We start from the raw sequence: 16434 nt of genomic DNA on the forward strand, positions 1-16434 counted from the left end.
AACAGAGGCACCAGAAGAGACCTCTAGACTTGGTCTTGTCAATGGTCCTGATGAGGGAGGTCAGGTCAGCGAGGCAGGAGGCACCTCTAGCCCCCAGAGCTTTTCCCGGCTCAGCCCTCCCCAGGATGGAGGGCTCCCCTGTGTCCCCCAGCCACCCTCTCTCTGTCCCCCTTTGGCCAGATACTTCTCCCTCCAAAACTCAGAAGCCCTCTGCTGAGGGCAGGGCTGCCCACCGCTGGGAACACCATGCACTTGGTGCTACAGTTGGTGTTCCTTCCATGATTTCCTCCAGGAGGCACCGTGTCCCCTGCCCACGCCCACTACACACAGCACGCTGCCATCAAAGGCCCCAGAATGCCCTCCTTCTTCTCTCAGCTTACCTTTCTAGCACACAGCCTTACTTCAGTTCTGAAAGGGGAACTCTCCACACACTTGAGATGTGCACCTCTAACTGCCAGGGGTACTCTTTAAAATCTCTCCTACCCTGCCTAAACATCCTCAGTAGAGCAGGCCCCAGACACTGTCTCCTCACCGCCCTCTTCCCTGGACTATCGGAGGCCCCGTCTGCTGCCCTCCACCTCCCACTGTCAGTGGGCGGCCCTGTGTCCCTGGCCTCTAGCTTATGGCAGGCAGTCAGCTGGCGGGCTGGACAGCAGAGAACCACACTTATCTGGGTTATCTAAAGCAAAGGTTCGCATCCTGACTGTGCAGAATTGCGCATGCACATGAACCGTCACTCCACTGCCCGCATTCCTCTGGAGATGGGCCCCAGGTTTGACTGGAGAATTACAAGAGGATCCAGGCCCCCGGTGAGAGCGTGCTGTGGCCCGGTGCACCTACAGCCGTAGCTGCAAGATGCTCGGCTGGAGGCCTTTGCTACCTGGGAGTTCCTCACAGCCAAGCAAGGAGGGTCCGTGGGCACGCAATGCCACAGCACGGTGAGGTCACGTGGTTGTTTGTTCTCTCACTCACATGAGGTCAGGCTGTCTGGGGGTGGGGATCCTGACTGCCTCAGCTGAGAACACCTCTTGATAGAGACTCTTTCTCCAGCCACCTGAGGACTTCTCAAGGCAGCAGCCAACAGCCCTCCCACCCACCCTGCAAGAGTGCCCCAGTGCACTGAGAAATGCCACGCAGTAGGCATCAACACTCTGGTGGGAGTCTGACCTCTGCTGTGTGACTCTGGACAGGGCCTGTGGCCTCTCGGAACTACAGGTAGGGCAAACACGCTAGGCCAGGCCCCGTGCGTGCAAGTGTTTTCTGGGCTACTAAGCTCATGCACACAGAGCTTCCCTCTAGCGACCACTGGGCAGGGACTTCCTGGGGGCAGGGACTTCCTGGGGGCAGGGATCTTATGTCCACTTTCCCACCCCAGCCCCTCTACCACTGGTCTCCACAGAATGGGAATCCACCCTCCCTGTGTGCACAGTAGTGCTAATGCAGTTCATGCATTCTGGAGTACAGGTTAATAGCAGGATCGGACACCGGGGAGTTAGCCTGGGGATTAAGTGCTTTTAAGGGAGCGTGGTTTGCAAGGAAAGAGCACAGTAGGCACAGGTAGGTGAGAGAGAAGATAGGGCTTGCCGGAAGCAGGTATCATCCCTGAGGCTGCCGCCGTAGGTGGGTGGTGTATAACAGGAAAAGGAGCCCCAGATTCACCTGTGGAGGCCTCCACTGCACCCCAACTGCTCAGGAAGAAAAGGCAGACAGGCACATTTTTTTTTAAAGCCCCACAGGTGATTCTAAGGCCTGGCCAGAGACGTGTATGGTCGAGCCAAGGTGAATACGGAGGTGCAAACTGGCCGTGTGTGTAACGGGTTCTGCCCCTCCTCAGGTTGGTGCATCTGGATGCTTCTGCAGCTGTGACCGTGGTAAGCGCCCGAGGCCGGGCAGATTTGGGAGGGTCCCAGGGGCTTACCTGACATTCTAAAGGGCATGAAGATCTTCTCATTGGTATCTGGGTGTAGAATAGCCTGGCAAGAGCAGGGAACAGAGCACAGGGTGACTGTGGGGAGGAGGAGGAGGGAGGGAAAGGAGAGCTCCCCCCAGAGGACTGGAAGGCCAGTCCTTTCTCACCATTCAAGGCAAGAGAAACAAAACACGGGCAGCAAACAGGACTTTTCCTGATTAATGCTCAAAGCTGAATACAGGTGAGTGGGACTGGGTCCTCTGTCCCCTGTGCCTAGTATTTAGTGGGCATGTAAGAAGGATTTTGTAAAGGAGCCCACAGGGAAGGAGCTCAGGGGCCCAGGAGAAGGCAAGGGGCCTGAGCTCTGGCATTCAGAAACTCAGGCCCTGGGTGTTGGGGAAGAAGGGAGGGCAGGGCAGCACGTGGCAAATGGGAGGGGCAAGGCTGAGCAGCACAGCCATGATTCCCCAGGACAGCGCAGGGCAAGGTCCAGGAGAGCAGAGAGGAGGGAAGGAAATGAATCCAAAATTGAATTACCTGCTTGATTTTCTGTGCACTCCAGAGCTGCAAGGAAGGAAGGGAGAGAAAAAGGAAAAGAAAATAAAGGACAAAAATTCAAAGCACATATCAATTTAAAGTCTCAAAGCCCCATATTTTAACCAAGAGATCCAGTTCGGAGGGCCTGAGAACCTCAGGCTGTCCTGTGCCCCCAGGACTGGCAGCATCCCTGGGGCTGTGGCATCAGGGAGCCCAGAACAGCAGAGCTCGGGTCTCTCATGCAGATCATTTCAACCAAGGGTCCTCTGCTCTGGCTGCGCTGTAAAATTACTTGAAAAATTCTTCCAGCAATTCTCTGGTTGATTCTAAGGTATGGCCAGGTATGAAGTCCCGATTTCAATGAAGTTACTTTAATTGTCTCCCAGAATCACTAGAGGCAGCATAACACAGATTTTTCAAGGCTGGGCAGACTGCCTGGATGCCTGGCTTTGCCACTTCTTCCGCTGAACCTCCATTTCCTCATCTGTAGAATGCGGATAATAGCTCTGCCTCCAACATTGTTAAAGAGGAATAGGAAAAGTGACTGACGCAGCGCTGGACACAAAGGAAGGGCTTTATTGCTGCCGACTGCTGTGGGCATTATTTTCCTATTGTTGCTGTTATTATAACAAGGTTATAAAGAGAAGTTGCTTTCAAATGGGCAGTGAGGTCTCTCCAGCACAGCACAGGAGACAGGCTGGAGGGACAGAACAATTGCCAGTTCCTTCAAATGACACAAATGCTGTATTTCATTGAATCTAAGACATCACTGATCCTAAGATACACTGGCATGTCCCACTAAGAAATAAAAGTATAACATAATGCCAAGACCTCCATCAATTAACAGACTCATCCCATTTGAGAGATGTTAAAATGTGATAAGATAAACCTTTCAAAAAGAAATCAAGCAAACAGAGTCAAAATTTATGGGCAAACCAAAGGCGGGGCATTTTTAAAGGAGCAAGAAGGTATGGGGTGAGAGGGAGGAGGTGGCTAACAGTTGATTTGAGTTTTACAAGAGAACGCTTCAGTTACGCTTCATTTATATAGCAGCATTGTCATCTGGAATATAAATTAAGCTGCAGAAGGCTACTGGGTAGCAGAAACAGAAGCATAAGATTGATATATTAAAGTTTATGCATTTTACTCACAGCAGAGTCCCTCAAGCCTTAATCGACAGCCTAATTATCCTTATTTTAGATACATTTCAAACATATTTGATTGTCTGCTATTCCAGACCCTCAAAGATTAGAAGTAGTAGATTTTTTTTTAATAATTAGGGGAAAAAGGGGACTGAAGAGAGAAAAACTAAATGCAAAATCACTGTTGGCCAAAGAAGGTGAGTCAGTGCATAACAGCAAAGAAGTAAAAAAAAAAAAAAAAAAAGTGATAAAAGGCAGATCCTCTATTGCTCAGAAAGTGCCTTCATACAGTGTGCCTCCAGTCCCAGCACCAGCTCTGGTGCAACCCCAGGCCCTGTGCTCAGATTCCTGACAACCCATACTCCCCACCCAGGATCAGAATCTTCCATTTCTAGGTCCAGCTTCTTAGAGGCAGGGGCATGCCTGCTGCTGTCCTCCAGTATCTCCCACAGTGCTGGGCACACAGCAAACCTAAAGCTATTCTAAATTAAAATTCTATTCTAATCTATTCTATTCTATTCTAAATGTTTATTTCTTAGAGAGCATGAGCTTGAGAGAGGGAGACAAAGGATCTGAAGCAGGCTCCTCACCGCTAGCACAGAACCCTACGTGGGGCTCAAACCCATGAACCAGGAGATTATGACCCAAGCCGAAGTTGGATGCCTAACTGACTGAGCCACCCAGGCACTCCAAAATTTTATTTGAAAAAAAAAAAAAAGTGCAAGATCTCTTTACATAACTCTTATAAAAAGAAAAGAAAAGAAAAAATTCCCCACGATTCTGATGAAGAGCTGGGGTGGAAAACACTGGTCTAAGACATCAAACGACAGTACAAAGAACAGGTATTAGAACTGTGTTCAAATCACTTGCTGGTTGTGTGATTACTCTGCCTATGCGCCTCAGTTTCTCCATCAGTGAAATGGGTTGTTGTAAGAGTAGGGCAGAACCATGCTGGATGCTCCCAGCAGTTTGCATTTCCCTTTGGGCACACAGCGAAGCCTGTGTTTCCAGCTTCCCTCACGGGCAGGTGGGCTCATGTGATGGGGTGCTGGCTAATGAACTATGGGTGGAAGTGACATTCACCACGCCTCCACCAGGCCTGGCCCCGCAACCTCCCGCAGAGGATCCAGTGGAGGCTGGTGGCAGCAAAGCCACGAGGCAGAGGAGGCCAGGCCCTGGACAATGGCATGTGCCCTGTTCCCCAGCAGCACTGGACTCTGACACGAGAGAGAAATAGACCTTTGTGCGTAAGTCCCTGAAATCTGGGGTTGTTTGTTCCGGTGCTTGGCTCACCCTGACTAAACAGAGGTCTCAATGAGGTGTACATATCTAAAATACTCAGCCCCTGGAACGTGCTCAATGAATGCCTAAAGTAGAGGAGAAGTCATTCAAATGAGCAATCTATTTTTAAGGGACTTAATTATTTTTCAAAGTAACTTCATCTCGATTGTCTTTATTCCTACAACATGCCTGTGAGGTAGGTAGATTATTTTCAGACAAAGCAACTCATCTCAGAGAGAATAAGTGACTCAGCCAGGGTCCTCCGGGTTGGTGGCAGGATGGAGATGGGCCCCCGGGCCTACCCGGCCTCTCGACTCATGTTCTCCTGCTCTCCAGGAGACTCTGGAACAGATCGGTGCCTGGTGTGGCCAGGGTGACTGCCGTGCCTGAGGCACGAGAAGAGGAGGAGAGTCAGCTGACATCATCCTGGGGTCCCCGAACCTCCTCCTTGCAGCCCGGTGGCTGATGCCCCTCACCAGCACCTGTTGCCCTCCTCCCGCAGAAGTCCAGCTGCGCAGCCCAGTGCTTGTAACCCACGGCCACGGCCATGTCCCTCAGGTGCAAGGACTGCCTCCTCTGCCCCACCCAGGAGCGGGGGCGTCAGCAGCAAGGCCAGGAACCCAGCGCACACAGACATATTCCCCACCCTGCAATGACACTACCACACCACGCAGGCCAGTGCCACAGATAAGAGGCGATAACAAAGCCTCACACATAATTCCATGCTTCCCCGTTGGGCTGAGCACCTTCCTTCCCTTTAATTATTTGATTCTCACACTCAGAAACCTGCTCACAGCCCAGGTGAGGAAGTCAAAGCTCAGACCACCTCCAAAGTCTCCAAGGCAGAGCTCACGACCTCTGACTCAGATTTGTCCCTCCATTCATCCTCACTCATTCATTCACATTTAGTGAACAAGTGCCAGGAGTCTGACACCCTTCTGAGGGCTTTGTACATATTAACTAATGTAATCTCCTCAATAGCCCCTTGGGGTAGGGACTAGTACATTCCCCACTTTATAGATGTGCAAATGGAGGCACAGACAGGTTATGGGACTTGCCCAAAGTCTTACAGCAGCACTGGGATTTGAACCCAACCAGTCTGGCTCCAAAGTCTCCAGTCTTAACCACCACATGCACCTGTTTCTAAATGTTAGCACACTGACGTTCACTGTTCTCTCCCTTTAGGCATCTGTATATTTCGGAGATCTTTCCATATCACCACCACTCTTCCTAACAGAAACCTTGGATGAATATATTGTAAACCGTACCCTATAAGTGGACTTTTAGGCTATTTTCCATCTTTTTTTTATTGTGGAAAAATATACATAACCTAAAAATTTACCATTTTAACCACTTTTAAGTGGCAGGTCAGTGGCATTAAGCACACTCACATTGTTATGTGGACATCACCACCATCCACCTCAGAACCTTTTCATCCTCCCCAACTGAAACTCTGTACCCAGTAGATCTTTTTTTAAAAATGTTTACTTTAGGGGCACCTGGATAGCTTAGTCGGTTAAGTGTCCGACTTCAGCTCAGGTCATGATCTCACGGTCCGTGAGTTTGAGCCCCGCATCGGGCTCTGTGCCGACAGCTCAGAGCCTGGAACCTGCTTCAGATTCTGTGTCCCCCTCTCTCTCTGCCCCTTCCCTGTTCATACTCTGTCTTGCTCTGTCTCTCAAAAAAAAATAAATGTGAAAAAAAATTTTTTAATGTTTATTTTAAATGGGGAGCTTCTGGCATCTTCTCATCAGCCTGTGAAGTAGCTACACTTTAACCTGCGAATTCCTCAACCTTTAACCTATAAAATCTTTAACATGACTTGTCTTCTCTGGGCTCAGCCCATCTCACTCCATGCCTCTGGCGGAACATAAAAGGGTGCAGCCCCAGTCGCACCCTTGGAACTCATGTGGACGTGAGACTTTGGACCTTGCTTGATTTCTCAGCTTGGGCAATGAGGACAGAGCGGGGGTGGGGGAAGCAGTCTGGGCAAGAGGTTGCTGGAACAATGCAGAAGTTTGCTGATTTCGGAAATGGCCAGTGTCTCAGCCGAGCTGCCATACGAACCTATTAGAACCCCGTGTAGAGGCCAAGGGAAGGGGCAGAGGGTGGGCTTCAGAAGGAAAAGCCTTGCCTTTTGGGTGTGGAGCAGGGCATACCCCAGCACCCAAAACCCAGATGAAGGGAGCAACCGCCCCCAGTCTGGCTCACTCCCCTTCCCCTCTGCCTCCTTCCAAGCTGCTTCTCCAAACCTCTAAAGGCAGCAAAGACAGAGCCTATTTAAAACAACCTCCAGAAGGTAATTAAACAGAGCCCGAAGGGGATCCTTCTGTAAAGCAAAGGATGCCTCCATAAAACAAACAAAAAAAACTTCCTAATTTATCACTTGGGCCAATCCCATTATTCCTTACCATTAATTTTGTTGCCATGGTTACTCCCAGGTAATATGTACATATGCAAGTCTATGTGGGGTAAAGGTACCCCCCTCGATCCTACAGATTCATAAAAGGAGAAAAACATCCCCCTGGTAGTTTAGCGGCAGTAACTTCTTCTGTATACGTGCAGCTTCTCGAAGAGGACACACCTTGGAATCAAACCCTGGCTTACTCCAGATCTCCCGCTTGCTGGCCATGTGATTTGAGGCAATTTACTTAATCTTTTTGCACTTCCACGTCCTCTTTTGCAATATGGGGATATGAATACTTACTTTCAAGGTTATTGTGAAAATTAAAGCAAATTCATTTATTCAGCAAATATTTACTGAGCACCTACTATGTGCCAGCCACAGACAGCTCTGGCATTAAGAACACATCAATGAAAAAAATACTGAAAATCTCTGCTTTCATGAAGCTTATATGCAGTGGGGATGGAGGGCACAGCAGTACAAGGTGGGCAGGGTCATTTTCTTTCTTTCTTTTTTTTTTTAAGTGGGTTCCATGCCCAGCGTGGAGCCCAGTGTGAAGCTTGAACTCATGATCCGGAGATCAAGACCTGAGCTGAGATCCAGAGTCGGATGCTCAACACACTGAGCCACCTAGGTGCCCTGGGGTCATTTACATTCAGGTGACATGGGAGGAAATACTTGAAGGAGGGAGTAAGTCATGCAGATATCTAGTGGGAGATTGTTCTGGCAGCCAGAACAGCCAGAGCTAAGGCCCTGAGGCAGAAGTGGGCCTGCCCAGCACGTGTGAGGGACAGCAAAGGAGGCCAGCGTGACTGGAGTGGACTGAATAAGGGGAGACTACTGGGAGACAAGATCACAGAAGGAAGGGGTCTTTGCAAGCTGTGCTAAATACTATGGCTTTTACTCTGAGTGGAAAGCAGGGACACAACACAGTTTGTAGAGAAGTGGTTCTCACCGGGGGGGTTGGGGGGGGTGTGATTTTGCATCTGGGGTACATTTGGCAATGTTTGGTTGTCATGAATTGGGAGGGGGGCTACTGGCATCTAGTTGGTAGAAGCCAGGGATACTGCTAAAAATCCTACGGTGCACAGAACAGCCCCTACAACAAAGAATTATGTGGCCCCAGATGCCAATAGCACTGAGGCTGAGAAACTCTGGAACCAAGGAACAAGTGAAGTAATGTAGGTGCTCACAGATTACTCTGCGTGCTGTGACAGAGGGGCCCAGGTAGAATAGGGGGACCACCCAGGACCCCACCGCAGCGACCCAGCCCAGAGATGCACCTACAGCGCCCAGCACCACACCTAGCACATCCTGCAAATGCTTCAGCTAGGATTGGCCACTTGCCTGTCCTGTGCTAACGGTAAGGGACAAACCGTGGCCAGCCTAGAGGGGTGGGCTCCTGACCAGGAGTCAGAGGCTAGGGGTCCTGAAGACTAGGGTAAGGAAGGGGAGGTATCAGCCAAGCCTTCCCTTCAGCCACCTTCTGGCAAACCTGCTGACACCCAGAGAAGATTTTGGGTGCAAGTATTTTTAACTCTCTCATATTTTCTCCGCTATTTTCAGCAAAGCCCAAACACAGCTGACCCCATTTCCACACTGCCAGAGGAGGAGACTTGCAGGATCTCTTATACCAGCTGCCCTTTCTCCTTGGCAGGTTGCAGGCAGAATCTACCCTTTCGTGGGGCCTCTGGGCAACCAGTAGGTTACGCTGGGTGCAGAGTAGGCAATTAACAAGGTGAGCTGGTCCCCAGGCCCTGGGGGATGTGGAATGATGGGCAAGAGCAGCCCACAGGGGCTCCCAGAGCCCTTACGCCTGCTCCCTTACGCCTGCCCACTCCAGTAGCTTCCAGGCTGGTTTCCCTAAGGGCGTTTACCCTCCCCCTGGCACTCAGACTGATGCTACCACAGTGCACATTCAGGCTACTCCCTTGCTCGAGAGCTTCCAGTAGCTTCCCCTTGCCCCATACAATGCATCTCACATCTCTACCTGGGTTGCAAAACCTTTTGCAATAAGTAACTTCCCAACTGCCTCTCCAGCTTCCTCTCTCTGGTCTCATCTTCTCTCCCCACTCCTTTCTCTCCTCCACACTCCCTCCCCATCTCTCTCTCTCTCTCTCTCTCTCTCTCTCTCTCTCAATCTCCACTTCACTTTTCCCTCTTGTCTGTGAACACGGTGGGTCTCTGTCTACACTCTACACTAACCACTGTGTCCCCTCCGTGAGGCCTTTCCTCACTCCCTGCATTCTCAGGACTCTCTCCTTGCTGAGCTCCTACCTGCCTCAGCCACAGTCTTGCCTCCAGCCTGGCCTCTAGCGCCTGCTTCTGTGTGGTCACCTCACCTGTGCTGGGAGCCGGCTGCGTGAGGGCAGGAACTAGGGTGCGCTCATCTCCCCCTCGGGTCCACCTCCCAGAGCAACTGCTCCAAACAGGATGCTCAGCAGATGCCCAGGGCCTGCACTGTGTGTGCGAACCGCACAGGTATAACTGGGCTGCAGACCTTCACAAATGCCAAGCTCTTCTGCCTGCCATGTTTGCACACATCAGTCCACTCCACAGAGTATCCCCTTCCCTGCCAAATCCACTTTCAGGAAATGGGTGAAAGATGGGCACTGGATCTAGCAGGCCCAGCGTCAGATCCCTGTTCCACCACATATGGCTATGTGGCCTTAGGTAAGTAATGTAACCTCTCTGAGACCTGTACATACAAGTGGATTGCTAGTTTTTTCACACCTGATGGCCTTTGTTTGGTCTTCTGTTGGTGGGTGGCTGATAATTCCTCCAGAGACTGTTGTTAAAAGGTTGCTATTCCAGTGAAAAATTAGTCTTTAGGATAAAATAAAAATAAGTATGTATAAATTACCCTTTGGGCTTTCTTACCTGTAAAATGGGATTAATACAAGTACCTACCAAATAGGGTTCCTGTGAACATTAACTGAAATGTGTGTAAAGTGCTAATACTTAGCATAATGCCTAGCACTTGGTAAGCCAAAGTGAGTGGCGGCTCATTACCAAGAGGGCATCTTTCATATTTAACCTCACCCATCTCCATCCACAGCAAACCACTGCAGCGACACCCCCGTGTATAAAGCACCACAACAGAGTCAACATCCAGAAACCTAGTCCAGCTGCCTATGCTTATAGCTTTGCTCTCATCTATGGCTTTTTTTTAAATAATTTTTTTAATGTTTATTCATTTTAGAGAAAGAGAGAGAGATAGGAGCAAGTGAGGGAGGGGCAGAGAGAGAGGGGGAGACACAGAATCCAAAGCAGACTCCAGGCTCTGAGCTGTCAGCACACAGCCCATCGCAGGGCTCGAACTCACAAACCATGAGATCATGACCTGAGCCAAAGTCAGATGCCTAACTGACTGAGCCACCGCGGCACCCCTATGGCTTTGTTGTTTAACTGATAACTACAGTCCTTAATAGGGCTCCTAGCACATCAAGTTTCTATTTGTCAAGCCCAAAGGGTAATTTATACATACTTATTTTTATTTTATCCTAAAGACTAATTTTTCACTGGAATAGCAACCTTTTAACAACAGTCTCTGGAGGAATTATCAGCCACCCACCAACAGAAGACCAAACAAAGGCCATCAGGTGTGAACAAACTAGCAACCCACTTGTATGTACCCACCGGTGAGATGTCATAACAAGAGGCCAGGCTTACAAGCTGGTAAGTAGGTTACCCTGCGCTGCCTGTGACATCAGGATAGGCCCGCAGGCATCGGGAGGCAGCCACAGGCTTCTGATCCACACGCCTGCAAAAGGACGTCAGAGCAAGCACAGAGCCTAGGGGCAGATGAGGCAGCTGTCCAGACTGAGATCCAGAGCCACCCTGGGCCTAGATATGGCTTGTGAGCAGGACCAGCCTAGACCAGGAATAGGGGACCATCCTTAACTGCAGAATGCTGAGGCTTTCCCAAATCCTGGGCTAATATGTCATCATCCACCCACTCTGTTCTTGTCCATGGAGGCCAGAGGAGGTATGGCTTTGTAGATGAGGCCCAGGGAGGGAAGTATTGTGAGAGCCAGGAGGACTGGAAAGGGAAGTAGAGGGCGGATATGATTATTAATGGGGCTGAGCAGCAGGCTCACACCTAGAGCACTGTGCTACCCAGCCATCAGATGGACACTGCAGGCACCACTAACGTGAGCCAGAATTGGGAAGCATGGCTAGTGCCAGGATCCCCCGCCCCACCTCCCCTCCTCCCAGCTCTCTGGGGGCACACTGGGGCTTTCAGGGCAGAAAACAAAAGAGGCCCAGCAAATAGGGCAGGCAACTTTACGCTACTGAAGGGAGTAAAGAGGAGAAATGTGGCCTCACTCCCCAACCTCTGGATGCTGGAGGGAGTCCCAAGAGGCCAACCTCAGCCAGAGGGAACTTGGGTTGGGAGCAGATGCAGGGTGAAGAGTTGGGGGGCTGAACTCACCCCTGACAGGTCCAAGAGGAATTGCAAGGGTCTGAGGATTACTTTGGCCTAGAGAGGAGATGTCAGGTGAGGCCACCCAGGCTCCTCAGTGCCCATGCCAGAGGGAAGCACTGTGCTCAGGGATGATCTGATCACAGCCTGTGCTTCCTGCTGATAGCAGCACGGATGCCTGAAGATAGACCCTGTCTAGCCAGGCATTGCCCCATCTCCCACCACTCCCTGGGGCCCTGCACAAGGACATCTGGCCAAGGTGCTGCATCGGCTCACATATTTGCCCTCCTTCCAAGTGGCCGGGCCTCAGTCAAGCACATTCTCCCAGACTTCCGCTGTGGGGGGCTTGCTATCTTCACTCATGATGTGTTTCCTCACCCAGATGGCTCTTACCTAGTACTCCTCTTGGCCATTCCCCTCTCATCCCTCAAATCTCTGGTGGGAATCTCTTCCAGACAGTCTGGGCAAGTTACTCCTTCTTCTGCTGTCCCACAGTATGGTGGTTTTTCATAATCATTGCCTAGATTCGGGGGGTCCATGAAGCAAGAATCTTCATCTACTTTCTTCCTTGCTCTCTCCCCTAGGCCCCAGCATCAAAACTGGCCTGCAGGTGCTCCATAAATACATATTACATGAATTAGGTTGGGGAGAGCTGATGGCTGAGCCACCCACCCCAGGAACATCCAGCCAGGTACTAGTGTGTCCTGAGGTCAGCCCAGAGCCTCAGCACGGGCTTTACACCTAAAGGTGTTAGAAGGCAAGGGCAGTGCCTCATAGGGTCACCAAAAGAATGGAAGGAGAGACAACAGCAGAGAAGGGACAGCGACATGTTTTTGGATGGAAAATAACTAGAGGTTTAGTAACTTATCCAGTAGACAAGAAAAAACCATCCCCCAAATGCCTGAGGAAGGCATGCTTAGGGAGCCAGTCCATTGCTCTCAAAACACCAGCAAAGTTCAGGTCTTGAAGGTACCAGGTACCACAGGAAAAAAGGGCTAATCATAAGACTAAACACAGGGAGTTGGTCTAAAGTCTGTCCTCAAAGCAATAAGATCCCAAGGCCTTCACCATACAGCAAGGTGACTCTTACCACCCTCACCTATGTTTCCCAGATGCTATAGGTTTATCAGCCTTCTGGAGAAACTAAATCCAAGTGATCCCAGACTTGAGAACAGCAGCACAGTAGAGGGTGGGAGTAAGTGAGACTCAAAGCAGGGAAATTAATAAAAGTCTGCAAAGTGAGTATTGGGACTCCAGCCTCCTTCCCCCACTTGTCTTCCAGAATGCAGAGACATGAGATAGCTACTATACTCACAACACAGGAAAAGAATTCTATTAAGAAGAATTTAAGGGGTACTGAGGTGGTTCAGTTGGTTAAGCCTCCAACTCTTTATTTTGGTTCAGGTCATGATCTCACGGTTCTTGAAATCAAACCCTGCATTGGGCTCTGCACTGATAATGTGAAGCCTGCTTGGGATTCTCTCTCTCTCTCTCTCTCTCTCTCTCTCTCTGTCTCTCTCTGTCTCTCTCTGTCTCTCTCTCTCTCCTTACCTCCCCTGCTTGTGTGCATGTGTACTCTCTCTCAAAATAAATAAAAACATTAAAAAAAAGAAGATTTTTAAAAAGAAACAGTCAAAGAGCTCTTGGAAATTAAAATTATACTAGCTGAAGTTAAAATTTCAATAGATATGTTGAAAATAAACTCAAGGAAATTTCTTGCAAAGCCACACAGGACAAAGTGATGAAATGGAAGAGAAAAAAATATAAGAAAATTTAAGTGTCAATTTAAGATGTAGAGTATTTGGCTAACAGGAGTTCCAAAATAAGAAGAAATTACCAAGGAAACAGCATAAGAAAATTAGCCAGAACTGAGAGACAGGAGTCTCCAGATTGAAAAGGGTCACTAGAAACCCAAAATAACAAATTTTAAAAGAGAAGATCCTAAACATTTCCAAAAAGGGAAAACAGGTTACTTGAAAAGAATCAGAGATGAAATGTATCAGATTTCCAACAGCTGTCCTGAAAGTGAGAAGACAATAGAGTAATGTCTTCAAAATGTCTGTCAACCTATAATTTTCTCCTCAGTAAAATTGTCAATTAAGGCTGAGTGAAGAATTACAATTTTCAGACATAAAAGGACTCAAAATTTTCTTCCCATTTACTCTTATATTAGGAAGCTACTGAAAGAGGTGTTCCACCAAAACTAAAGTATACACCAATAGAAAGGCCTGGAGCTGGAAGAGGTGGACACCAGAAAGGAAAACTTCAGGGGAAAAAAATGGAACCGAAGGACAGGAGTCTTCAGATTGAAAGGAGCCACTGAAAACATCAAAGGCTGCTAAAGAATGTAGTAAGAGGTAGAGATGGTATAAAGAAAACTATGCCAATGTGAAAAACTAAGGCAATTATTAACTCCAGGTAAAATACAAAGTTCAAAAGAGAGAAAACAAAAAACAGTAAATGGTATTTGTATAATTGTAATAGCGTAAATACTGAATATCCATCAACCCCCAAAGCCATAATAACTATTTTGGGAGAGTAATGAGGATGGCGGAGAGAAGTGTGTTTTTTATGAAAGTAAATAACAAGAGAGCTGAATCCTCATCTACTATAAATAGATAATACAAAGAACTAGTTGAAAAATAAGACTATAGATAAGCATACTGGTTTGACATACAGATTTCTATGTGAAGAAATAGTTAAAAGTATTTGCTTCTGGAGAAAAAGAATGGGAACAGAAGAGGGATGGGACAACATAGTACTTTTCCTCCAGGTATTTTAGTACTATTTAACTTTTTGAACTATGCACACATGTTACTTGGGGGAAAAGAAGCGTGAAATTAATTTTTTTAAGTTTTTGAAATAAAGTTTATAAACAAAAAGAAAAACTTTGGCAATGTTAACCATCAGTCTCTATAATCATTAAAGCAGCCCTGCACTGCATCCCTCTACCTTTCCTCAAACCAAACACAACCAATAACATTTTACTTAGCTCTAGTTCAAATTCCTACATGATATATAAAAAACGAAATTATAGCATCCTAGCCTAATCCCCTTTATCCTGCCCCATCTTTCCCATCCTCAACCTGAACTTTTGGGTAGTGGTATGCTAGTAAATATTTAAAAATTAGTTCTTTGGGGAAGAAAGTCCTGATTTGTAGCATTTGCCAATTTCCATGGGGTAAATGCTCCCACATGGCTGATTTCAAGTTACTTCTGTGATGTCACTGAACGTGGAATTGGGAAGAGATGTACACATCAGCTCGAGGAAACTACTGCCTTTGGGCGTCTCTTGTCTTATCACCTCTGTGCTTCCCCCCAGACCCAGGGTATGAGAGAGAGCTGAGTGTCTCCTCCAAAAAACCAGAAGTCCACATGGCTATGTAACAGTGGAAGTGGATAATGAAGGGAAGAGAGTTGGTTCCGGATGCAGAGAAAGGATTGTGACTTTGCCCCCTTCCTTCTCCTCCCACCTCCAGTAGAGTTACCTGCTCATTGGTGACCCCTGGGCGCAGGGTCCCATGCTTGTAGTCCTCCAGCAGCTGCACAGCCTCTCTGAGACGTCTCTGCAGGGGAAAGAAAACAGACATTGAGGGGCATAGATCCAAGGCTCCTGCAACTCTTTCACTTGCAAACAATAAAGAAGGATACACTTTAAATGTCCTTCCAAAGGGATGTGGCTAAATGACAGGGGTATAATAATACTATGGAACAATATTTGGCAGTTTAAAAAAGCAAAGTAGATCTGCATGTGATTCCATCTCCAACATATTTTTTTGAGTGAGAAAGTGAATTGCAGAGCCGTATGATGCCATTCATTATACCAAACAAACAAAGCCCACACACACACAGAAAACAATATTTTTCTATGAGAATACTTATGTGTGTAGATGCATCAAAAAAGCTCTAGAAGGAGACTTAGCAAACTAGTGACAGGGGTTACCGTGGGGTAAGAGGAAAGGATCCAGATTTGGCAAGGGGTGTCAGAAGGAAATTTAATCTTAATTGCAATATTGAAAGTTTTTATAAAGAGAACGTATTTATATAATACTCGTAGAATTTCTTTTCAACATTCTAAAAACACCAGCAGAGATTTACATACTAAGTACATACGGCTACCGTAACTGATGGAGAGAGGGAGGGGGGAAAAAGAGGATAGAATTGTATCATTTGTAAGATCTTAAAAGCTAAAGGGACAGCAACAGTGATTGAAGGCAGCATTTACCCACCAAAATATTTATATAAGAATATTCATAGCAGCACTATTCAAATAGCTCCAAATTGCAAACAATCCAAATGTCAATAGTAGACTGGACAGGTAAATGGAATATTACTCAGCAATGTAAAAAGCAAACTACAAATATATGTTACAACATGGATGAATCTCACAGAAATAAAGTGCAAAACGTATTTTCCAAAGATGAACACTCCAATATCTACCACTCCCCACCCTCTTTTAGAACATTCCCACATCCCCATTGAGAGGTAGAGTCCATGTTTCCTCTTGCTGATTCTGGGCAGGCCTTCGTGACTGCCGCCACAAATAGAGTACGGCTGAGGTGAGGCTATGTGACCTCTGAGGCTATGTCATGAAAATGCCTTGCACTTTGACCTTGTTCTCTTGAGATGGTCATTCTCTTGGAACTCAGCCATCATACTATAAGGAAGCCCAAGCAGCTTCTGGAGTGACGCATCTGGATGGGAACTGAGGCTCTGGCCCAAGGCTGCAGCTGAG

General features: G+C 47.9%; 1 protein-coding gene across 11 annotated transcripts in view; it reads right to left on the minus strand.

Annotated features, from left to right (window-relative positions):
- Nucleotides 1-16434, minus strand: part of SFXN5 (sideroflexin 5) — a 116786-nt gene that overhangs the window by 74551 nt on the left and 25801 nt on the right. For 10 of the 11 annotated variants that reach the window (XM_042981730.1, XM_042981721.1, XM_042981729.1 and 7 more), the window contains 3 exons: nucleotides 15188-15265; nucleotides 2447-2473; nucleotides 1919-1973 (listed from right to left, as the gene is read on the minus strand). In XM_042981730.1, coding sequence (XP_042837664.1) covers nucleotides 1919-1973; nucleotides 2447-2473; nucleotides 15188-15265 — 160 coding nt within the window. The remainder of the gene's footprint in view (nucleotides 1-1918; nucleotides 1974-2446; nucleotides 2474-15187; nucleotides 15266-16434) is intronic. The other variant, XM_042981724.1, reaches the window with a different exon arrangement.

Source organism: Panthera tigris, chromosome A3, assembly GCF_018350195.1.
Source record: "Panthera tigris isolate Pti1 chromosome A3, P.tigris_Pti1_mat1.1, whole genome shotgun sequence".
NCBI classification, from domain to species: Eukaryota; Metazoa; Chordata; class Mammalia; order Carnivora; family Felidae; genus Panthera; species Panthera tigris.